Source organism: Drosophila obscura, unplaced genomic scaffold (genome assembly GCF_018151105.1).
Source record: "Drosophila obscura isolate BZ-5 IFL unplaced genomic scaffold, ASM1815110v1 contig_4, whole genome shotgun sequence".
Lineage (NCBI taxonomy): Eukaryota > Metazoa > Arthropoda > Insecta > Diptera > Drosophilidae > Drosophila > Drosophila obscura.
Genome location: NW_024542828.1, coordinates 7,109,185 through 7,134,651, shown reverse-complemented (window position 1 = coordinate 7,134,651; position 25,467 = coordinate 7,109,185). Strand labels below are relative to the sequence as shown.

Genomic DNA, 25,467 nt, shown 5'->3' with positions numbered 1-25,467 from the left:
ACAAACTGAACTATCTTATGAGTAAGTCCCCCCCCGCCCCCCTTGCCCCTCCCCCTGCCAATCCACGAGCTTCACTTGACCAGAGGCTCGGCTAACGCTTCCGCCGGCTCCTCCTCGTCATTATCGTCGTCCTCGTCATCGTCCGACAGATACATGCGATCCTCCTCGTCGCTCTGCTGCCCGCTGCCACTCCGACGGCTGCTCAGTGGGAGGAGGGCTGTGCCGTAGGCAGAGCTGCTGCTGCTGCTGTTGGAGCTGGGCGCCGTTGAGGTGGCACCTGCCACCGATCCTGCACCCGATCCACTGCGCTTCGTGAGATTGGCCCGTCGCCATTTGGCGCGACGATTCTGGAACCAGGTCTTCACCTGGCGATCCGTCAGCTTCAGCTGCAGCGCCAGATGGCGGCGCTCCTCGGGCGACAGATACTTGGAGCTGGCGAAACGGCCCTCGAGATTTTTCGTTTGCTGCGACGTGAATCGGATCTGGCCGCCCTTGCGCTTCACCCCAAAGTTGGACATGTAGAAGCTGGCCGCCGGATAGGCATTGCAGTAGAGAGCGGCTGCAGCGGAGGCCGGATTGGGAAAGCCTATGAGACGGAGAGGAGAGAGTGTAGAAATTAAAGGTTTTTGTTGGAGTTTAATGAAGATTTTGGGTAAGATTTTGGATGGCTTTCAGGGGTCATTTCTGGGAATAACTGATGAATGTTGAATCTGGTAAGTACAAGGTAAGTACGGGCTCTGTTTCTGGCTACAATTTTCTGCACAAACTCTTTCGTTGTACACAAAGAGATCTCTCTACTATTTATCTTTTATTAAGCTCATTCTGTAATGAAAAATAAAAATAAAAACTGCTAAGGGAACAAATAAAAATATCCATCAAATATTAAAAATCATCACTTTTTATTTCCCTTATATATTATATTATATTATATATGTATATATTTCCCAAATATTATGGAAATTAAAAAGTGATGGTTTTTTTTTGGTCCTTTCGTACTAAAATATTACAATTTTTTAAACTGTTTAAAGCCAACTGGCTTACTCCCATTTGAACTCAGATCATGCAAGAATTTAAAAGTGGAACAGACTTACAATTTGAACGGCTACACCCAAAACTATATCTTAATCCAACATCGAGGTCGCAAACTTTTTTATCGTGATGGTTTTTATTTCCCTAATATTATGATATATGTACTATTTAATGGATGCTCGTATATGCTTATAGTAGTTGTGACACCTTATAGCTTTATTTGATTAACATTTTTCTAAAACCTAGTAAATATTTTTGGGGGTTCCTAAAGCCATAGAACTATTTGCGCGAAACATTCTTGGAATTTTCTGTCTGGTTTATTGCAACAAATTCCGTTTTGCAATCATCATCAGAAACAACCATTTACAGGGCACATGGAAGAGGACTTTCGACCCATTGTACTCATACGAGTATTCGACTCATATTTCCAAATAAATCAAAATTTTTCTGCACCACTTCTAGACTGTACTTTACCCGAAAATTCACAACTTTATCTTTTAGATATAAATTGGAATAGTCATTCCATTTTCGATTGGTTGCTTCAATTGCTCGATTTCCATTATCTACGAGGTATCGGCGTCCCACTCTGTCGAACAGCTCTCTTATCGCAGGTAATCAGACAGAACTATTCCCAGTAATACATGTGTATTGGAATGTGGAATACGCGTATACTATATGTACATATATATCAGTATCTGTATACGTATCAGTATCGGGGGAATATGTCAACGCCCATTTGTAAGTGGGTTGCAAACTTGGACGCCATTGCGAAATGAATTAAATTGGAAATTGAGCACGAGTGGGTTTCGGACGCTCTCCCGCCATGCCTCCCCCTCCCCGGTGGCAATTGAGCGGAATCTATTGCTGGTAATTGAGGTTCGGCTACCACCCGACAAGCAATCCGATTGTACACTCCCCTCGAGTGGGGCTGATAACGCACTTGCAGAGTGCTGGGGTAGACTCTCCCTCCCTCTCTCTCTCTATCTCTCTCTCTCTCTCTCTCTCTCTATCACTATCTCTATCTGCTGTTGACGTAACGGAAATTCGCACTTGTCAAAGATTTAAATTGCGCTCATTCAATAATTCTGATCTAATCTGATATTTTGGGACTCAATTACCTCATAACCCTCGAAACGTATCGAAGATTGCACCCATGTACCTACCTACGTGTACATATATGTATGTATATAGTGCCAATATATTTTAGAACTCTGCCAAGTATCATAAAAGTAAATGGCGCTCATAATTTAAATTATTACAAATACGCTTATTAACGTTTATTTTTATTAAGTGGCGTATACCGCGATAAGCCGCCCCGTCCCGTCCCGTCCCGTTCCGTTCTGTCTACGTCTACGTGTACCCCTTCTAAAAAAAGATCTACTCATACCCCGCAGACGGTTTGTTTTTTTTTTTTTTGTTTTTAATCGTTGAAAATTGAATTTGTTATTATTATTTTATAATGTGTATGTCCGAAAAAACAAAACTAAATCATATCAAGCACTTGTCGGCCATACGCCCAACCCAACCCAAGCCAGCCCAGCCCAGCCTTCCTGCACTCCCAGCCCCGGGGGCGGACAAGCGTCGTCAACGGACGACGAAGCTTATCGAAATCAAATGGCAATTGTCGCCACCAGATGATGGACAGCGCCTATTAATCGCCTCTAATAGCATTTTTCGTTTAGATAAGCCAACCCACAAATCGGAAATCAAAATGTGAATGCGACTGGCTCAATAGTGCTCAACAAATTGTCAGACCGCACCTAACAATGCTCTATCAATTGATGAGGCTTTAGAGGGTAATAGCAGATAGAATAGATAGAATATTAAAGCTTTGAGATGCTTCCCAGATATTAGGACTGTAAAAGGAAGTGGAAAAAAATTGGCAAAATAAAAATGGGAATGGGAATGTAAACATGAAGTAGTCCAGACATATTGGATCATAAGCTGCTAGATATTTACCAAGTGATTCAGTTTATTGTATCAAAGAAATCAAATGATTCAGACTATTGAATCACTTGGTCGTTATTATATATTGCCTCAACCCCCCTAATCATTACCCATAAAAAAAACTCCCAGCTTTAAGTGGGATTTATATACACCAAATGCAGTCACTTATGGGAAACATTCTTGTCCAATATTTTCCCATAACTGCGAGTACATTTCTCTGGTGTATGAATAGTTAATCTTAGTTAAGACTTTACCTTATATTTATCTAAATTCTACATGGAAGGTCTTACGGAGCATTTCAATTGCATGAATGAATGAATTTCAAACATATCCATTTCACTAAAAACATCACAATAATCCCCCGCAGATAGTTCCAAACCGTCACTGGGTTTCCCAGTGTTTCGTTATACCCCTAATGAACGCATTGCTATGGCGGCTTCTGATCGGCTCTCACCTCAATTTCAAATATTTGTCATTTTGATAAGGCAGCCGAAAAAATATTTCGAATGTTTGTCCACACTCGACGGTTGGCAGAGAGTTAGGGGTAGAATTGGGGCGGCGACTTTATCAGTCGTCCGTCCGCTGTTTCAGGCTTCAGTTCCATGGAGGTGCCGGGGGTTATTCTGCCGTTACATTGCACTAAGAACTAACCACAGAATGCAACTGGGGGGAGGGATTCGGATGGGGATGGAGTGAGATTTCAAGTGGCATTGGCGCCAACACTTGACTTTGACAAACACCCAACAGGGCACACACATTAATCATGTTTATGGCCCATTTTGTGTGGGATCCTCATTGAATATTTTTGGTAGATTGAACAGTGCTGCGCTTTGAACGGTTAAGACTTTATTTAAATGAGGATTTTAACATATATTTTCAGACCTATTCCATCAAGGTCGATCGATTTCCATATGTCAGTTGAATGTTAGGGGATTATGGGGCTTGTTCTCACTCAAGTTCATTGACTTGAACTTGTAACTGTCCCAGGGGCTGCACTTTAATCCATAGAGATACCCAAAAAAAACTAGCTAATTCTGTGTGAAAGTTCAACAGAATTTTTGGGCTCTTCATTTCGTAAAACCTTTCCCGAAATGTCCCACATTTATTTGCCAAAACTATTCATAACTTTCGGGTACACATTGGCTGGCTTCATATCTGGATGGGATCAACATCTCACTTGTTTATGAATACCTGTACTTATAAAGTTGCTACATTTATCAGCATGTTTAGCCACTAATTGATAATTGTATCGCTCATTCATTCATGATATATGTGGTCTGTGACTCATATCCGGTATTTCACAAATATCTATGACCGAATGCTAATAATTATTATTATAAGAATTGCCAGAATTTTCTTTGTGTTACTGAGAGTCAAAGATCAAGGAGGAGATTATGGTCTGAATAAAGAACATTTACATCCCAAATATATCTAGTAAAACTGCTGAGATCTTGGGAATTTGTATAAGAAAACTATTGCCACTTTAGTCAGTGCTGCCATTATATTTAACAGATCCTAAAAACTATAATTATTATGCGTATAAATGCTTCTAGAATATTTCATTCTTTCAAATAGAAAATCTATTTAACTGCCTGCACTTCAAAAAGCGAAACATTAATGAAAATTAATGCTTTTATATGTCTTTGACATACATATATTCTATGTATTCTCTCTGTATTATCCTATATCCCTTATCCCTAGCATATATTAAATATACATTCCCCAACTGACACTCACCTTCACAATCCATGGCAAAGGGACTATATTGATCACAATAGCCGGTGGGTTGGGCGGCGGCTGCTGCGGCAACGGCTGCTGCCTGAAAGTGGGGCATAAAGAGCGAGGGATTCTTCTGTAGATGCAGCATCTGCTGGTAGAACAACGAGGCGGGATCCGGATAGATGGGATTGAAGCGCAGCGTCGTGGGCGACAGCACCTGGCTGGACTCCAGATTCTTGAGGGCGTATTGAGCGGCGACTGCCTCGCGGGATAGATCATAGATGGACACGCCCGTTGCGGTGTTTGGTGGCGAGGCCGTGGCCGTGGCCGTGGCCATGGTGGCCTTGGGCATGCTAAGCACAGATGTTGCCGCCACAGGACTATGGGGCGAGCTGCGACGCGATTGCGTGCGATTTGTTGTGGCTTCTGTGGCTGTGGGACTGTGACTCGTTCGCGTCCTGCGATCCAATATGTTGTCAATGGAGAAGGAAGATTTGCTGGACTTGGTGCCAATGTCCATGATGAAGTTGTTTAGTGTTAAGTGTGGGCCGGGGATACGTATCCCTATGGAGCACCGAACGATCGAAGCGACTGCGTTGGCCGCAGGCGATGAACTAATTGATGAACAGTGGAAACCAGCAGCAGAAGGCCCCAAACCAGAGCCAGAGCCAAGGGGCCCAATAAATTGTACTAAATCTGATTTCACACAATATAATAGATTGTACATATAATGTTGTGCTAATGGGTAAGATATCAATATTAACAATAATAGAGCCGTTATGTAGATATGACACACACACACAGCAAGAGACACAGAGAGCGAGAGAGAGAGAGAAACCGATATAGATAATGCCTCGAGCGCTACCATCGGGGGTTTTTGATAAGGGCATAGTAGTGGGGTTGGTGGTTGATGGTCGAATGGTCGAATGGTCGAATGGTTGAAGGAGGTGCTCACGGCGCTCCAATGGCTCGATGGCACTCCACTCCACTCCAATTTCCAATTGCAGACAACGACAGCTACGACAACGGGCCAACGATACGATGCGGCCTCTGTATTTGAGACCCTGTTGTATACACCCAATCGGGGGCGGCGATCCGATCCTAGCAGTCATATAAATCACTGCCACCTACCGCCCGCCACCCACCTAACGGTTGCTGCCAACCCACCTCAAATCGCGACTATTCCTGCGCGTGTCGGTGCGTTTGATCGAGTAATTGTTAATCACCCTCGTTATCAGAATCGAATTTGGTCGGCACTCTTTTTTTTCTGTTTTTCGTTTCGTTTCTCCTCGTTGTACTACTGTTGAATTATTCTATTCTATTCTATTCTATTTTGTGTTTTTGTTTATTGTTGTTGTAAACAAATTAAAATTAACTGCGCGCTCTTTTAACTTACATTGCCAGCCACTCTCCTTCACCCACAGGAACGCATCGCTTTGATTGAGTAACTGTTATGATCTGCTCTCTTGCGCGCTCTCTCTCGCTCTCTCTTGGTTTGCATAACTGTTCTTGGTCGATGAGAGAATTCTGAATTCCCGCGAGGGCTTTGGTTTTTTTTTTTTTGGGCGGTGTAAGTGGAGTGTGGAGGTGTGTACCGTGCCGCCTTATCAGCTGTACTCGTACTCGAGCTCCCCCTTAAAGCCACCCAGATGATGGATTACTTTTGATTTCGGCCTTTGCTTTGGCGATAAAAAAAAAACAACCAAAAACCAAACTGCGTCTATAAATGCTTCTAATTGTTGTTATTGCTGTTGATTCAACAGTTTCACCAGATAGATACCACTCTGATATTGTTTTTCAGGTCGCCCCCACAACAACAACAACAACAACTGAATGTATCTTCCAGATAATTTGGCTGTACTTTGAACGAGGAACGAGGGCTATTCACAGGGCCACTGGAATATATTTTATTTTATTGAAAGGATGATAATATTATCATGTTTTCATTTCACACGATGGAACCACTGAAAGGAGTAGTTTTCACTCAAGGCTCAGGACTCACTCAAGGCTCAGGGACTCACTCAAGGCTCAGGGACTCACTCAAGGCTCAGGGACTCACTCATGACTCAGGGACTCACTCAAGGCTCAGGGACTCACTCAAGGCTCAGGGACTCACTAAAGGCTCATGACGCGCGCTTTAGAATGGCTAAACTCTCGAAAAAGATTAACCTCAGTGACTCAATTTGGTTTGAGTTCAGGCAATACACGACGAGTATTCATTCCGATAGAGTTCCTTAGAAACTAAATATGATTGAACCAATTTACAAATAGATTGTTGTGGTGGGGGTTCTTTGGCTGAATCGGGCAATAAAATACACGCAATCGATTGCCGATTAAGTTTTATGATTCTACCAAAATTCACATAATAAATGAACGAATTCACATGACTGTTCAAATAAGGGTTGGGTTTTATATGCAACGACATTCAGGGAACAGAATTCATCATATCTTTCCCAACAAATATTAAAAAAAAAAAACGCCTATCTCAGAGAAGGGGAATAATAATTTTAGGGAACTCTATCTACATAAATGTATCTTTTATAATGCGCTAAAAAGCGGAAAATAAACTTATCATTCAAAAATAATAGTGCTGGCCAAACTCTTTCAATTAAAGGTATTTCTTTTAGCGTTATAGAAAGATAGATGCTATAGTAATTTATATAATTCTAGCTTTTATATCTTCCAAATACACAAAAAAAAATAAAAACTTTGATCATACAAAGAAGAATATCTCTTCAGCAGTCATGAATATTCTACGAACATCTAGGAAGTATAGGAAGTATGTATGTATGTAATATCGTTCCCTATATGCACTAGCAAAGCATCAGATTCATCATTAATGTTGGCACTTGCTTCTTGCAATCATAGAATCAGTTGTGTAACTCCCCACCCTATAAACACAATCCTATCCAACTAAAAGATATACAATTTAGCACGCGGCCATATTATGATAGATCACAAGGTGAGTGTGAGTGAGTGCTCACAACTATCGCGATATACGAGTGCGGGTACGAGTGTGTATGAACAGTTCGAGTGGGGGGTTTTGGGTACCACTCAATGGTAAGGCTATAACTGCCATTTACAAACAATTTTGTGCTTTAAGCCAAATTAAACGAACATAATGAATAATGAAGGCTGATAAGCCACACACACACAAAATAAAAGGTGCAAGGTATGTATGTATATGGAAATAGTGAAATATATATTTTTTTTGGTGTATGGCCCAAGGTATTGACGGGGGCTCTGCACACAGTACCAGCTGTCTGCCCCTCTCTCTTGCTGTCTCTCTATTGATAAGGTGCCCAGGGCTGTGTGGGGGCTTTAGGTCGTCAAGTGACGCTAAATTATTAGCAATTATCAGGAGACAAACGGTTCGAAATGACTTCAAAATTGGGCATAAATTGTGCCCAAGGAAGAGCTGCCTGAATTTATAATGTGTCCCGACTTATAGTAGGCATGTGGACAGAGCAGATAAGACTCGAATGAAATATATTTAACATTTGCGGTGTAGGCTTTTTAATTTATACATATATAACTTTATTCGATCACCTTCCCTTCGAAACATGTGTCGCTCGCCCATACAATATATTTATATGTATACATTTATATTCTGTTTCAGTTGAGTTTTTGTTGTCCATTGTAATTGGTTTGTTTGTTGGATTTGAACAATTTGTTTATTGGTTTATTTACGGGTACTTTTAATTTAATTTAATTTGTATTTCTTTTTTTTTATGCAAATTGAATAAATATTTTGTATATAGCACTACGTTGGCTGCAAATGTAATTTATAAGCAGTTTTATCATTAACCTCTTATTTCATTTGATTCACTTCTCTTCCACTCTTCCACTCTCTCTCTCTCTCTCTCTCTCTCTCTCTCTCTCTCTGTGTTGCTGCCCATCATTTCATACATACATCATACATATATAGATTTGTTATTCTTTAATATTTATATTTATATATTTATCTTTAGGTTTATCTTTACTTTAGAACTATTTATAGGCTTCTGCAAGAAGTTGTTCAAGGTTTGCTTTGCTTTTCTTTTCTTTTATTTTTATTTCTTTTTTGAGAGTTAAGAGTTGCTTTGAGTATTGGTTTTGCCTTTGCTTTGATTTAAATTCCATTTAAAGTTAATAAACACAATAATTCGAAATGCAAATTAAATTAATTCAACTACAATTTGACACATAACTAGGCATGCACACATTGAGTTAACAGTTTTGGTTATCTTATTTTCATTTTTCATTCTTCATATTCTTTTCGTTTTTGTTTTTTTTTTTTTTTTGGTTTCAAAAAGCACTAAATGTTGCAAGTTCTTCGAGTATTTCGAGTGTGTGATTTGCTGCTGCTGCTGCTGTTTGTTCTGAACAAGCTGCCTAGACAATACAAAAAATAATAATAATAATAAAATTCGAGTTTTTGGATAGCAATTAGACTGGAGAAAATGCGAGCAGCAAAATGAGTTTCAACATTAAAGTAATAGTTAAGATTCTTTCCTTCGTTTCCGATTGTAGAAATTCAAGTTTAAGTTAAGATTTTTTTTGTTTTTTGGTGTAGAGTAAAGCTAGGATAGGTTAATAACGTTTACATATAGGGATAGGTAGATAGGTAGATAGGTAGGGTAGGTAGGGTTAGGGTAGGTAGTAGTTTGTATTCTAGACCAGATTCTCCACTTTTGTGGTGTCCATGTGCAGTATTAGGGTGCGCATAAACGACATCTCCTTGCGCGCATTCTCCAATATCACCTTGGGATCATCGGATGTGCAGCGCAGGCAATTCGGTGCAAATACCATGGCCAGGTTCGAGGAGTCCATTTTGGTATTGCTCACCACCTCCGGAATGGAGAATTGTTGCAGGAAGTGTATTAGATACGTTAGAACCTGCAAACCAAGCCAATCAAATCAATCCAATCCAATCGAATCATTTACAAGCTGCTCTCTCTTGTTTAGATCTGCCCATAAAACACTCACCAGCTGATTTATTTCGGGCAACTTAGTAAATATTTCTTTGGCTTTGTCGGGATCCTCGGTATTCACGCAATCCTCATAATAGGCATCCGGTATAAGCGGATCATACAGTTCGCGATACCACAGCTTAAGCAGGCTCGCTGGGGCATGGGCATCAACTGAAACGGCAATGGCAGGAACACTCTGCTTAGTAAGCTCTACCAATGGTTGGTTGGTTGGTTGGTTGCATTATTATGCCCCTTACCCATTGTGTTCTTATAGTCAGGAACATCCCACCGATCCAGGCGATTCTTCATGCAGCTCACCTCATCCACATCCGCTGAGACGCGAAATATGCCCTCCGTTTGCTTGCCATTAAGCAGCAGAACCTGAAAGAAACCCCCAAACGTTTAAGAGAACTTCCCTGGGGCACACTGCTGTTGGGCGGCTACTCACATGCTCTGACAGTGTGGTCTGTATCCAGGGCAACTTGCGAAATGGAAACTTATCCTTTTGCAGGTCCATCACCTCTGACAGCGTATTGCCAAACATGCTGTTCCGCAGGATTTGTTGCTGCAATAAAAATCGCTTAGATATTGGGATTTAAATTATCATTATTGTTTGCGACTCACCCTCGCCTGTTCCACCTCATCTTCTGTGGGCTTTTTGGCCAGTCTTCTGCCGCTGCTGCCTATGCGATCCAAGCGACGACAGCAGACTGTCGCATAATGCGAGATCTGCACATGAATGGGCCACTTGCACACCTCCATGAAGCTGGTGGCAAACGAAGGATCCCTATGGCGATTCACATAGCTGCAAGGGGCAATACAATTTGTGTTGAATAATAAAAGCAAGTCAGAGAGATGGAATAGGTGGGAACATACTTGAGCAGCGTGGGCTGAAAGGTGGGCGAAGGCGGCACAAAGGACAAACAAATGGCCATCAGTTCCCAGCCACGTATGAGCGACTCTCGCTTGGGATTCTCCGTCGTTTGGCGGCACAACTGCACATACAGCTCATCCCTTAATCTGCAAGGGATATAGGGAAAATACACAGACATTTAGAGACCATTTCCATAGACTTAAAAGACTCACTGTTGCTGCGGCAAGGATGCGGTGATGATGTCAATGGCCACCGAATTGAGATTCATGCCCATGCGTGCCTTTCGATCAGCCATGTAGATCTGGACCAGTTTGAACAGCTCAATGGCCGTCTTCTTGTCAGCCTTGTCCCGCGACAGGGTCAGCATGGGCCGACTGATGGCCTCCGCCGTCCAACTGAGCATATCCCGCACCGATGCCTTCTTCCGGAAGATGCCCTTCGAGTGCAGATTCAGATTGTCGGCGGCAAACTTCTCGATATCACATTCCTTCATGCAGGCCAGCGTGGCGCCGTGTCCCATACCGCTATTGATGCCACCCGGTGCCCGATCGCTGGGCGGAAAGATCTGCTGTATGGTGGGCTTGAGCGATGGCGGTGCCAGCTTATGGCCACCCGCACGTGACAAGCTAGCGGCCGTGCCCTGCTGTTGTCCGGCAACCAGACTATGGCTGTGGGGGCCATGATTGGCCTCATCTTTGGCTGATGCTGTGGCTGTTGCTGCTGCTGCCGATCCCTGATGGCTGCCGGCTGCTGCCAGACGCGAGATTTGACGATTGGGCGAGGGCAGCGTTTGTGATTGCTTCTGCTTGGAGTCGCTCGGATCCAGATGCAGCTGCTGATGCGGCGGTGCCGGTGGCTGGACGTGATGGCCATGCCCATGACCATGACCTTGATAGGGTGGGGTATTCGAGTAAAGCTGCTGACCATGGTAGGCGCCGCCGGCCGAGGGACTGTGCGATACGGTGTCATAGTGTGCGAACTGATAGCGAGGCTGAGGCAGAGGCTGAGGCTTTGGCTTGGGCACAGAGGGTTGCGTTGAGGGTTCCGCATTGCCGCCAATCCCCTCGAGCACAGCCTCCACATTATCGGAACTGGTATAGGGAAAGAAAAGTGGAATTAATTTTGGCTTTGCTCGTTCTATGGGCGCCCAAACTTACATATCCTCTCTGCCAGCAGGATCATATGGCGGATACTGATACGCATAGTAGGAGGCACTGTCGCCCATGTTGGCATAATCCTCGATCATGCCATAGTTGTGCTCCAAGTAGCCACCGTGCGTATCGGAGCCGCCATCCGAGTCCTCGTTGTCCGGCTCATGGCCAGACAGCGAATGCTCCGACTGGCTGTCCGAGTGATACGAGTCCGAGTCGTTGCCATCGCCAACGCGATAGTCATAGCGACCCGAGAGCTTCGCCTGCTCGATGATGTAGTGCTGCATCTCCCACAGATGCGGCATCTCCTGATCCCAGTTGCTGTACAGCGGCGAAGTGTTGCCATTGTCGTACTCTGCATCGCTGTTCTCCGCCTGCAGGTGATGCTGCTGTTGCTGCTGCTTGGAGCGTCGCTTCTCTGCCACACCGCTGTGGTGGTAGCCACCACCACCGCCACCACCACCACCACCACGCTTGTCCAGGCTGGAGCTGGCGCTGTGCCGCAGCGATCCTTGGCCGGGATAATGATGCGTTTGCGAGCGATTTGCCGTCGAGTTGTTGGACTTCTGGCGCTGCCGGGCAGAGTCATTGGAGCCACGCGAAGAGTGCGTCAGCAGGCCCAGATTCTCGGTGCCTGCTCCGCCGCCAGGCGAGATGGGTGCCGCCGCCTTGCCCAGCGTGATCCGCTCGAGGCTCAGCAGATCCAGACTGTGACTGGGCTCCTGGATCCTGGGCGAGTGCTGCAGCTGGGGCAGCGGATTCGTGGCACTCGTCTTGGCCTGCCGCGAGCTCTTTGTCTGCGGACTAATCGGACTCTGTGGACTCGAGTCGCTCGAGTGCTTCTTGTGGCTGCTGCTGCCGCTGCCCGCTGTACTTGTGGCTGTATTGCTGCCACTGGCACCGCCGCCCCCCGCACTGCCACTCTTTGTGGCATTGGTTGTGTGCCGTCGCCTGGACAGTGGCGTATTCTCCACCGATTTGAAATACTTCTCGTGCATTGAATCATCGCTGGCTGCCCCGCCATTGGCCGCTTCGGCGCTGCTCTTGCGATAGGATTTGCTGTGATGTCCAGCGGCAGCGGGATTGATCGAGGAAGACATGAAGCTGCCGGAGCGGGCCAACGACACTTTGTACTCGCGATCTACAATGCGGGGGGAAAAGTCAGATTGGTTTAGAATGGAAAGCAGCACAACAAAGTTCATTTCACTTTACCTCCGCCATAAGATTTACCCACTGGCGTTCCTGCAACTCCGCCGCCACCGCCTACGCCTGCTCCACCTCCTCCAGTGCGTTGTGCGTGCCTTTGTTGATGCTGCTGCTGTGCGTAATTGTACGGCGTGGCCGTAGGCGCTGCATCTGGCGATATCTTCTTCTTTTGCGACTGCGGCGTATGTATGGAGTGGGTGGGCGAGGCAATGTCCGATGACTTGGATGAGCAATAGCCCTGCATATGATTGGGCAGAAGCTGATGATCAAAGTACTTGTCGCCATAGCCACTGCCACTGCCCGTGCCCGTGGCCGTGCCCGTGCCAGTGCCCATCCCCGTGCCCGTGCCGCCACCAATATACGATGAGGATGTGTTGGACGTTGTGGTGCCATGCGGTAAATTATGCGAGCTGACGCTCTCTTGCAACATTTCAAAGCTATAGGCGCACCGAAACCCAGGGGACAAGCATTAAAATGTGGCTAATGAGAATGAGGCGGAGAGACTTTAAGGGTGTTTAGGGTCCACTTACGCTCCATTATCCTTGCCGCCGCTGCGCTGATGCTTTTGCAGGGAGCCCAGCCGCAAGCTCTCGGCGTGGCCAGGTGCTGCTGCTGGCACTCCGCCTATGCCATTGCCCGCATCGTTGAAGCGTCGATAGCCATGCGCACTGGACAGGCTCGAGTCACTGGATTTGCCCGATTCCTTGTAGTGATTGCAGGAGTCTGTGTGAAACAAGAACAATTCAGGAGTGAGTCATTTTATTTCGATCTTCCAAAAAGCCAAAATAAAGGAGCAGAGCCGCTGCCGCTTACCTTGTGAACGTCTGGAGGCGTAGGCCTGCTGCTGCTGCTGCTGCTGCAGGTCCATCGAGCGGGATGAGTCACCTGTGCCGACGCTGCAAAACGATGCCCCCAAATGGAATGTAAACACAGATACACACACACACATACACATACATATATGTATGTATATATGTATAAACAAACTGGCTGGAGGCAGGCCAAAGGGTTTACTCAACTCACCGAAAGCTTTGGCGTCCACGCGGACTAGAGATCATTTCAGTGCCAGTGCCAGTGCCGGGCAGCTTCTCCTCGGAGCTGGCCACTGTACCATTACCGCCGCTGATACGCTGGCCACGCCCCTTCTTATTTGGCCCTGACATGGGCGATGCCTGCTGTGGCAGATGCTGCTGCTGCTGTTGCTGTTGCTGCAGCAGTGGTTGTGTCTGTGTCTGTGGTTGTAGCTGTGTTGGCTGCTGCTGCGGCGGTGGATGCTTCTGGGGCGTTGTCTGCTCCCGCCGCTCACTGGGATCGGTGTTCTGTTTGAGCGTCTGCAGCTTGGCCAGCGGTATAATGTCGCACTTGCTCGGCCGATGCCACACGGTCTTCTGCGTGGCCGCATTATAGTAGTAGAATCGTTGCGTATTCGTATCAAACAGTTCCCACCACTGCGATGAGTCGGTCCGCTTAATTGGCACATCCTGTAATGCGACAAAACGGAACGGGAACGGGAATGAGAACGGGTACGGGTACGGGAACGAAACGAGATGGAACGAGATGAAACGCGTGGCAAATCATTATAGTAGTAGCTTGGATTATTATTATTATTATTTATGTTTTATACGTAGGTGGGCGAATCGGGGTAACTTGGGGAATGTGGAAACCAGCATCTGATTCTGGTATTAAGCGAGCACTTAGGGATGATAAAGACTACGAGTAGGTCAGTGTTAGGAACTTCAGGAACTACTGATGGTCAGTGGCTCCTCCCATGACTCAGCCTTAGAATTCGTACAAGCAGAGAGGCCTACATCAGCTGATTAATGATGTACATTTACATGCCGATCAGCTGTTGGCAAAAGAGAGCGAAGAAAGCATTTGCAGTATCAAAACCCAGATTCATATTTATCTATCATCTATCTATGCAAACATATGAATAAATAAAGAAAGATAATCGAAACAAACCTTAACAAGAAGGAACGTGTGAGTCGCTTCTGGAGACGCGACTCTACTTTTATACCCGTACTCAGTCAGTATATAAATTTTTTTTAAAAAAAAAAATACTTCAAACATTTAGCTTTATCTGTTATCTACATCTACAATGTATATTCTACGTTGCACAAATCCACTTTTACCACAAATAAAATAATACCCTTGAGTCCCCTATAAAAATGATAGAGTCATTGATTACACTACTCGACAAAATCGAACTTTTTTTTTCCTCAAGGATCCAAACCGACTTTTTCTGATAGATATGGGGCTTTAAAATTTTTTAAAGAATTATGGTTTTTTTTCTATGGCAGAACTTTTTTTTGAAGAATTTTTGAAGTCTGGTATTTTTTTTTTAAGCTTTTTTCAGAGGTAACGTTGAAATGCAAAAATGATGATTTTTGTGGGGTATTTTTTACGAAATTTTGACTTTAAAAACTCAGGAAAAGTCGAAAAAAAATTATATCTTGTGTCCTCTATTTTTTCGTGTATAGGTGCGTTAATTTGGCGTCGTTTAAGGTATCGCTCATTAAAATCTATGGAGAGACTTTGGAGCTAAAATTCGTTAACCAAACCTAAAATATGGAAAAAATGAACAAAAAATACCTTTTTGAAGGCGGCGGGCCCAACTGCCAATTGGGAACAAAGGAACGCGATCAGGTACCAAATGTACAACCCTTGAAATGAAAAAAGCTTAAAAAAAAAATACCAGTTTTCAAAAATTCTTTAAAAAAAGTTCTGCCATAGAAAAAAACCATAATTCTTTAAAAAATAGATAAAACCTAATAAATCTATATAAAATGGAAGCTTTTGTTGTTTCTTTTGAATGTTTCTGTTTTCGTTTCCAATTCAGTTAAGCTTAAATAGTTTCTACTTTTTTTTATGTATGTACGTATGTTTGTTTGTAGTTCGCTTGTCATCTTATCGCCATACAGACTTTGGCACGTTTCCACACATCTGTCTCACACCAAAAATTTCAACAGAACTGACACTGGACCCAACAGGCAGACAGGCAGACAGACAGACGGACGGACAGACACAGCGGACATTATGCGATGTCTTGGGCAATGAATGATAAGTCGCCTCCGTTGTTGGATCCTCTATTGTTGTTGCGTTCACCCCCCGCTCACTCAACCGAACCTCTTGAATTATAACCAACAATTACACAAAACGAATTTATTTTGGTATTTCTTTTTTTTTTGTTTTTTGCACACAAGAGCTTTTCTTTTCGGCTTAATCAGCAAACTTGAAAGAGAGGGAGGTGGAGAGAGAGGGAGGTGGAGAGAGCGTGCACAAAGAGCTTTGTGTGTGGTTTTAATCTGAATCTGAAGGGTTTTATCTGCCAGAGCAAATACAACAAGTGCCTTGACAAACAACAAGGTTTCTCGATGTATTCCTGGCACAGCCACTCCCCCCTACCGCACAGCCTACGCGCTACCCCCTGCCCGCCCATTCAATGGCCTTGTCCACGAGGCGCGTGTGTTTAATCCGCTCCATCTCGCTCTCATTCTCTCTCCCTCTCTCTCTCCCTGTGTGGGCTCTGAATTGGCATCTCTTTCTGTCAGAGAAGTCAGGGTTATTTCTGCAAAATGCATGCAGCAGCAGCAGCTGCTGCTGTTGCTACTGCTGCAGCGTGGGCTGACCTTGAACTTTTTGCACTGCAGATGCGCCTGCCCACAGTAAAAGCACAGGGCCCCGGACCTCAAAATGGGATATGAAGAGCAGAGCTAAAGAGTGGAAAGAGGCAGAAAGTTGAAGAGTAGGAAGGGAGGGAGGGGGGAAGGCGGGAGAAGGCGGCAGCAGAGCAGGAGATGTCAAGCCAAGGTACACTATGTAGTAGGTAAGGGTACACGTCGCCCTTCTATATCTCGCTCGATATGTTTCTCTTGAGTGCCTTACCCTTTCTGTAACATACCCTGCTGTGCTGTGTCCCGCCCCCCCAGCCCTGACCCACGCTCGTTTTTAATCTGCAGCTTTTGTTGCTGGTTTGCTACTGTTACTGTTATTGTGGTTGCAACTGCACCCAATCCTCTGCTGCTGCTGTCCATTGCAAATGAAAGCTTTCAGCTTGGCTGCTTTTCATTTCTGGTATTCCATTACCATTTCCATTTCCATTTGGGGGGGAGGAGAGCAGCCGGGAGCCGCCACTCAACTGCGCGTCGCATGTTGCATAATTTGTGGGCGCGACCAGACGCTGATTGGGGCAAGGCTACTCATCAGTAGGGGGGCCACAATGCTATGCTATGCGATGGGACTGGGATGCCAGCCAGCGATGGCAATGTCGTCTCGTTACGCTTTTCGCATTGTTGCGTTTCCAACTGTCAGTCAAGTCCGGCAAGTCAGTCAGTCAGTCAGTCAGTCATCCAGTTTGTCCAGATGCCCCCACTACTTATCAGATCTTCCCTCTACCTTTCAGTAGCGTGAGAGAGAGATTTTACTATTTAACTAAGAAACATCCAACAACTCGAGTCGACTCGACTCGACTCGCCCTCATTTATGGCCTTGTACGATATTCCAAATATTTTTTTGTAATTATGGAAATATAGCAACAACAACAATGGGCTGGAAGTGGAGAGTGCCTACTATGGGATGGTCTATGGCCTACATCTTTATCACATCTGGCAGAGAACATAAAATATTATTTTAGATTGATGGAACTTTGTATACCCCATAGGAGTAGATTTAACATGTGGAAACCGAGTAAATAGTGTTTTTTTTTTACCATAAGATGTCAGAATTCCCCTAGATATGGTAGTTTTTTAGACCTCAATATTATGCCAGCAAAATAAGTTATGAAAGTGTTTCATTAAAAGATAAAATTAAATAATTAAATAATAAATAATTAAATAATTCCCTTATTATTTGAAACATTTTTTTTTTGGTAGTTTTCTTGCTTTAAATATATCCAAATACCGAGTATTCCCATATACTCTGACACTGGATTTTCGTTTTGCCATTCAGCTGTTCCCCGCACCAAAAATTTCATTGTTTTTGTGCTGTAGGAAGAGGAGAAGAATGCGTTCAAGAGCATTGCACTTGACTTGGGCAAAAAATGTGAAAAGAACTCGTCAAATTTCCTTCATATTTTCGTAATATTTGTATGGGATTAAAGCATCAACATGATTTGTTTTTTGTTATGGCAAACTCTGCTCACAATTCTTACTCATGCCGTTCCATCAGATTGAAGATGAAAGACCTCAAAAGATATATCCAAGATATAGAGAGGCGGTTTCTGTTTGTCATCCACACAATTATTATTATGAAGCATGGAAAAGTTGTACATATATACAATTTTCCAACTGAGCTGGCAAAAACAAGAATAGAATTAAGATATAAGAATGATGATGATGTTAATGCCATTATGTTTGCCCCAATCAAACCTCACTAATTTCCCCCAATTGACGATCAGCTGATTGTGCCAATGGGAGAGCGCTATAACTTTATATATAGAACATTCTTACGCATGTAATGCATTTCGTGGCGTTATCTATTGCCTTCAATTTGCCACACTAAGTATTCCACGGAATAGATAGAGATGTTCGCTACGCTGCTCTGCTCTGGGTCCGGCAGTCTGGGCACTTATTGAAAAACAATTCCAACTTTAATCAGCGGCAAATGGTGGACGGGCCACAAAGAGTGGCGCAAGCACGAGATTTCCAATGGGGTGGGGTTGTGGTTGGGGTCTGGCCGTAACACTGTTGCCGAGGTCAGTTATGGACCACACTCCCTCCCGCCTCCTTCCGTTCGATCCGAAAGTGAATCATGCTTGGAAAAAATAGCCAACATTAAATTAAATGATCCACAGACGCACAGAAATACATACGCCTAAAAAACAAATAAAATTGAACAGAAATGTATTTCGTTTTTCCGTATTTTTGTTGTTGTTTTTTTTTTTTTGTAAATTAGGTCATCATCAGAGCGAATATTTGAAGCCCAGCAAGCAGAGATCTGAAAATAGCCCCCACCAATGGAGCCACCGATAACATCTGAGGGACTAATGAATGAGTTGTCTGGCCAGACTACTGTTCAAAGAGTTGTGCGAATTCGAATGGAATGTGTCCCCCCAAAATGGTATCCAATGAATGGAATTGAATTGTTGGCTACCCAAAACGGAGTTTGGGGGTTTGCCGTTGGAAGTAAAAGCGATGGACACATGCATAGAAGTTATTTCGAATTATCGGAAACTTTTAATACGATCAGAGAATTTCTTGGTGCAATCCAGACAAAAGCAATAACCATCAAAGGTCTCTAGATTTATAGATAATCGCCAGAGGCAGAGGACAGAGTCAGAGGCAGAGGACAGAGGCAGAGAGGAATTATCGAAACGTTGTCCACATGTTTCACATTCTCGAGGGAGCCAGCAGGCGGAATTCTGATCTCCGGAATATGCCCATTCCCATTACCAATAATTTATTTATAGATCTACGGGCGCGCGGGGGCAGTGCCAGAGAGCCTAGTCTTAAGCTTATTTATGGGTTTTCTTCTACCAGTTCGCTGTTTGCGCGCACAGCGAAATTTATTCTGAGATCGAAAATGAAATTGAAATGTGTGCAATATCAATAATCGTTAATCAAACAAATAAATATGCCTGATTTGTTGTCATATTCAAATGAATCTGTGTGGGTTATAATGGAGGAGGTCTTATCGCGGCTTGAAGCTAACTCATAAAATGTGACTAAGCAAATACCAGCCAACGAATATAGATCGCACGTCATCCACCAGCAACCAGCCACCAGCCCCACAGTAGACAGTTTTCATGTATCCCCCCCCCCACACTCACTTCTCATGTAGGGCATGGAGGCATTTCCCAATTTCTTATTTCATGCCTGAAAGTATCTCTAATAGCCACAAAATTCATTAGCAATATTTATGCACATTTAATTGGGTTTGTAATTGCTTTCAAACTATGCCAAACAACGCGGAAGAGATGGTTAGATGGTATGTGCCTGTGTGTGTGTGTGTGTGTGTGTGTGTAACCCAAAAGCACACTTTGGCCAAGACAGGAAGCCATACCTTGCCCAAGAAGGCTATGGCCAATAGCTCGAGAGAGGGGGCAAGTAATCGATTTATGACATACCCAGCAGACAGGGAGGGAGTGCAGCCGAGATGCATCTACAGTAAAACCAGACACAGAAGAGAGTGATTAACATGCAGGACTATCGTCTATATTAGCCTAATGGTGGGTAGAGAAGGGGGAAATACCCACTCAAGCGAGTTTTCCCTGCATAATCTTGTGAGTACCATGCCTGAATGATGAATACATTCCAATTACAGTATTCATATTAAAGGATGAAGGAGCCCTCTCAAGTCGAATATACCCAACACACATTACCGACTAATAACAATTTGAAATATTTTGACGATTGCGTAGCAGCAGTGACACCACCGTTTCTCCCACTGCGCACTGCGACCTGTTGGAAGGCCAAGAGTGGAAGCCCAGATCGGGCTCTGACCATATTTGAGGAGCCTTAACCACCGGCGCCGCTTTTGGTTTACCCTCATCGTGTTGGGGCCCCCTCGCTTCACCTGGTTTTGGGTGACGCCGGCGGACACACGTGAACATTATCGTTTTGCCTGGCTTCGGGGGCCGGCCTGCTCGTTCGGGGCGAATTTTTGTAACATGAAACGAGCGACGTTCGTCGTGAGGGCAGCTACTTTTTCTTGTATGCTTTCTTCTGCTGCTTCCTCTCACTCTGCTGTCGCTGTCTTCTTTTGCTACTTCTTCTGCTTCTGCTGGTCCCTATTAACCGGAAGTTTTACAAAGGCAAACGAGCAAAAAGCAACAACAGAAAAAAGTATTAGGAAAGAGTTGACAAAGCGCCCTAGGAGAGAGGGGCACAGGGTATGGCAGGGTGTAATGTCGAGTTATAATAAAAAGCACACAGAGAAGCACACAAAAAAAGAGTAGTCCCAACTGTGAATAAATTTCAAATCACGTACAATGAACGCAGTCCGCAAGTTCTTGTTGCTGTTGCTGCTGCTGCTGCTTCAGCTTTCTGCTGGTGACACCAAAAAGAGCGCAGCACGCTACAACAAAAGCAGCGCGCGGCAGCGTCGCTAAAACAAAAAGCTGCAAGTTGGCCAACAGCAACAAAAACAAGAACAGCAGCAGCAACAGCAGCAGGCAGGCAGAGAAAAACTTTCAACAGCAGACGAAAGGAGTTTTAGCTAAGAGACCACCTCACGCGGTTAATACACCTTTCGAACCTTCCTACTAATATATTTATATGATTTTGATTAAATTTGGCCAAGCTATTTTAAAAACTATGGCTATATTGACTCCGTTTTTAGTTATAATCACGAATATATTCACGTTATAGGGTCGTAAATGCGTATTTCCCCCGTGCGTTACAAACATCTGGCCAAAATAAAAATACCCTGTCGCTGCAAGGGTATGGACAAGCAGAGAGAATGTTGCTAATTTCGAGCACGTTAGACAGCACTGCGGGGGTGGCATAATGATGGCAAAGAGAGGCAAGCGGAAGCATCGGTGGGGGGGATGTAAAGAGGAAGTGGAGTGTGATCCCCCCCCCCCCCCTGCCCGCTTGACTCCTTTAATAATGTCTTTTTCACGCTGCTCTGCATAAATTCTTTAGATTATATTGCGCAGTGAAAAGGATTCGCTTCCGCAGCAGCAGCGCTGAAGGGGAAGCAGCAGCAACAATTGCAGTGCAGCTGGCGTCACTGCTGACGCTGACGCTGACGTTTACGTTGACGTCGCTGCAATCAGATACTGAATTGAGGGCGGGCTTCTGCTGCTGCTTAGGGAGAGCGCACACGCAAGAAATAGGAGATATAGAAGGAGGATTCTCTAATGGGGAAATGTATTACGCAAATATGGAATATGCTGCCGCTAATCATCATTAATTAACCCTGCTGATCAAACACAGCCATTGATATTTACCTATATTTTGTTCGTTTTTCTGCTCTTGTGTTCGCTTTTGTGGGACCAGGTATGACACTTACTTAATGTTCAAAATTACAAAATTACACGCGGTCAGTGAGACTAATTTTCTTAATGGTATACAAACTGGACAGGTATAATGGATCAGGGGGGGACATCTCTCTTCTACGTTGCTTTCGGTAAGTGTCATATAGGCTTTAGCGCCGCCCCATGGCCAACAGCAAGAACGGTATGTTTGCGTCTGTGTCTGCGTGTGTGGGTGACGTTGTCGATGACTCAAACAGAGAGTGAGAGTGACAAAAACCGAAATGAAATGCACACAAATAAACACTCGAAAGAGTAACAGAGAGGCAGAGAGAAAGCACAAGCGCGCACACACACACACACACAGATGTGGATGAGGAGGAGATATGGGAAAGGGTCAGGCACCAGACCACATGCAATAAATCATGGCGTCAAACGGACACCCATGGACGGCCAGGCCCAAGGCAAACACGGACTGCTGCACTCTCTCAGCATGCAAGCAGGACTCTCATTAAGGAAGCAGTACAAACACTCACACAGGCACACAAAACTGCATGTGTGAGTGCAATCAGAAGCGAAACGAGGCCGTCCGGCAGCAGTCGACGAGGACATTGGAGCCAACAAAATCAATGAAATTTTCACTACTTCCGGCACTGAGAGGGCACAAAAAAAAAATGAAACCGTATAGAGGCAAAATGAGGATAACCAGGTCTGTGTTTGCCTTTCTGCTTTGGCTGTATGGCTGCCTGCGGGCGAGACCGAAGTTATTAGCCTGCAACACCTTTTAGGAGTTGCCGCATTAGGAAAGCCAGCAGGAAAATGGAAGAGTGGCGGAACCAAAGCATAAGGAAAAGAAGCAAGAGAGGGAAAAGGTTTTGAGCAAACAATTTCCAACTTTCTAGTTTATTTTATTTTTTTTTTTGCTGTCTTGAAAAGGAAAAGTTTTGATTTAAAATGGGGAAAAAGCAAAGAATATTCTATGAAAATGTTAGTTTTGGTTTAAAATAGGGAAATGAAAATATACTCTATGAAAATCTTAGTTATGAAGGATAAAAGGCAGCAAGTAAAGAGAAAATGTAGCTCTAGAAGATGGAAAAAAAATCAAGAAAAAGAGAATGTGAGCTTTTAAAGATGAAAGGTAGCGAAGAAAAGGAAATTTTAAGCACGCCCCAGATTGAAAGGAGACGTGAAAAAACAAATTTATCAAAGAATTCACTTCAAGACGGCAAACGCTTTCTCTGGCTGTTATATCAGAATAGTTATATCATTCGACAGATATTTTAATATAATTAACCTTGGTCACGCCACTTTACGAACTGGGTTATGAAAATTTGCAAGCCAAACCACAAGCATGAAAATTGTGCAAACAAGTGACCCAGAATAATAATTAAGAAACCAGCCGGACAAACAAATTGTTCATCTAATCATTGAGTTGAGAGATCCACCCAACACACAGCGCCTTGGAGGGTTAATGAACCCCGTGAGAGGAGAGCGAGTGATCTTATGTTAAAGTTCTCTTAGTATACATCTCTCTCTTTGCTGGAGATTGCTCCACTGATTAAAAGTGTTTAGAATATAATAAAATGGAATAACTTACTTCTGGTGGATCCCAAACGCATTCGCCAGTTGTGAGATTGGCATACATATGCTCCTTGGTGCGTGGCTCGATGATTTCTACCCATTCTATTCTGTAAGGCCAAAAAGAGAGAAAGTGATACAGATGATGAGACAAGGACGGATAGCAAGCAAGCGAGCGAGCAAGAAAAATACACATAAATAAGACATAAAATGCGATTGCTTCTATTTTAGAGCGCCCAAAAAAGCATTTCAGGAATGCTCTTCACGCCCGTGCGCTCCTCTTCATGCACCGTAAGTACAAGATATTTTGTAATACACGCCCCTCCAACAGCAATAAAAACAACACACTCTTACCAAAGCAAAGCGAAGAGAAATATCTCATACAAAAAGCAACAGCAACAACACTGCTAAAAGGAGCAATCTGCAGGAAAGGGAAATCTCAAAAAGAACGGGAAAAAGTCCACCCCCTTCCGCTGTTGTCAATTCATTCATTCGTTGCGACAAATTTCTATACGGAAAAAAAGCTGACCAAATTCGGCTTTTGTGCGTAAGATCTCATTCATTATATAGATACTATTGTGCGTGTCGTGTGTGTGTTTGTCTGGTTTTCCCCCACACTCAATTGGGCTTTTCTCTTCACACACACACAGGCACATTTTGTCAAGCGTTTTCCGGTTTTTCCTTATTTGAAAATTGCAGCGGGGCCGTCCTTTCCTACACACACACATAGACACACACACACAGTGGGAAATAAGGAGTGAGAGCGAGCAAGAGAGGGTGTCAGCCATGGCTGGGCTCTCTTTTTGGCATATTTGGCAGCACGACGCTTGTTGCCGCGCCTTGCAAGAAAATCGATTTTGCAGGCACGCTTGGCTCAAAAGCCAAAAAATGCATAAATTTGCCGAAGACCACGGCCGGGCCGGCCTCGAGACTAGCATATAATCAAGCTAAAGAAATGCAGGGAGAGACCGGGTAGAGGGCGGCTCACCAGCAACCCAAACGAACGCACACACGCACTAACTCACACACTCTCTTCAGCACGCAGCTGTCAAAGCGGCAGGCGGCTCGCCTTAAAGAGGAGGACTTGGCCCGCCCCGACTCCTTTACCTCTCACGCTCTGACACTCTCTCTCTCTCTCTTGCGAACGCCACCCACCACCCAGCTGCACTCTGCATTGAAATTTTCTGCATTCAAGACAATTTATTTAACAAAAGCATCTGCATTGTTGCTGCTGCCGCTTGCTTTCTTAATAAATTGTATACACAATTTCGACATTTGCGTTGTCTAGCTAGAGGTTGTTGTTGCTGTTGTTGTTAATGCTGCTGCTGCCATTTGTTGTAATGCTAGTTGTAGTGTAACGGCACACACCTTTCACAACTTGAACTCATTTTTTTTCTGCTCTTTATTACTGGCCGCTCTGTCTCGACTGATGGGGCGGCGGGTTTCTCTTGGTGTTGTTGTTGTCGTCGTCTTCGCTGGTGCTGCTGCTGCTGCTGTGTCTCCTTTTGCTATTTCTGCTGCTTGCCTCTGCTTATTCCACTTTGTTTCCTTACACACACACACACCACACACGAACGCACTTAATATATATATATATATCTATTTTTTTCACTTATTTTCGTTTTGGCCGCGGCAGCGAAAATGCAATTTTTCTTTCTCAATTGATTTTTTCTACCCACTCGCACTCCTTTTTCACATGCGTGCCGTGGACGATTTTGCGTTTGTTGTTGTTGTTGTTGCAATGCAACTGGAAAACACTTTCACATTTATGACATAATTTACAGGCCATATTTTCGCTTTGCTTTTCGTTTGTGCAACTGCATGTTTCTTGTTATTTATAAGATGCACCGCCTGAATTCGAACAAATCCGCTTTTCGCTGCACAAAAAATTCGACAATATCGTGTTCGGCGGCCAAAACATTGAGCAGCAGTGTGACCACGGATTTATGGATTATAAATACCCGTCTGACCCTGAGAAGTATACCCAAATATACCTTATCATTTTCGAAATATACCGAAGAAAAAGATACTTAGCCCACTTAACACCCCTCTTTTTAAACAGAGAGAAGCTTTCAATTAAGCCTCGGAAAATAAAAC

General features: G+C 44.1%; 2 protein-coding genes across 2 annotated transcripts; both read right to left on the bottom strand.

The window, feature by feature from the left end:
- Window positions 1-58: 58 nt before the first annotated feature.
- On the bottom strand, window positions 59-5,616 carry LOC111065779 (hematopoietically-expressed homeobox protein HHEX). Its single transcript, XM_022354171.2, has 2 exons — window positions 4,714-5,616; window positions 59-586 (listed from the first exon to the last, which is right to left on the bottom strand). The coding sequence occupies exons 1-2, from the start codon at window positions 5,561-5,563 to the stop codon at window positions 72-74; spliced, it is 1,365 nt and encodes a 454-aa protein (XP_022209863.2). The 5' UTR covers window positions 5,564-5,616; the 3' UTR covers window positions 59-71.
- A 3,002-nt stretch (window positions 5,617-8,618) lies between these two features.
- On the bottom strand, window positions 8,619-25,208 carry LOC111065749 (hornerin). Its single transcript, XM_022354131.2, has 14 exons — window positions 24,739-25,208; window positions 23,390-23,480; window positions 13,902-14,359; window positions 13,692-13,774; window positions 13,409-13,601; window positions 12,885-13,315; window positions 11,679-12,813; window positions 10,734-11,612; window positions 10,524-10,667; window positions 10,272-10,452; window positions 10,096-10,212; window positions 9,905-10,028; window positions 9,664-9,818; window positions 8,619-9,573 (listed from the first exon to the last, which is right to left on the bottom strand). The coding sequence occupies exons 1-14, from the start codon at window positions 24,756-24,758 to the stop codon at window positions 9,349-9,351; spliced, it is 4,236 nt and encodes a 1,411-aa protein (XP_022209823.2). The 5' UTR covers window positions 24,759-25,208; the 3' UTR covers window positions 8,619-9,348.
- Window positions 25,209-25,467: the final 259 nt, after the last annotated feature.

What these genes read in the sequence shown, in the direction of transcription:
- LOC111065779 (XM_022354171.2), bottom strand. Translation starts at nt 5,563, where the DNA reads ATGGTAGCGCTCGAGGCATTATCTATATCGGTTTCTCTCTCTCTCTCG. An exon ending in CTTTGCCATGGATTGTGAAG is followed by an intron (nt 587 to 4,713) that starts GTGAGTGTCAGT and finishes TCCGTCTCATAG; the next exon opens with GCTTTCCCAATCCGGCCTCC.
- LOC111065749 (XM_022354131.2), bottom strand. Translation starts at nt 24,758, where the DNA reads ATGAGTTCAAGTTGTGAAAG. An exon ending in ATGAGTTCAAGTTGTGAAAG is followed by an intron (nt 23,481 to 24,738) that starts GTGTGTGCCGTT and finishes TTGGCCTTACAG; the next exon opens with AATAGAATGGGTAGAAATCA. An exon ending in GGCGGCAAGGATAATGGAGC is followed by an intron (nt 13,316 to 13,408) that starts GTAAGTGGACCC and finishes GTGCGCCTATAG; the next exon opens with CTTTGAAATGTTGCAAGAGA.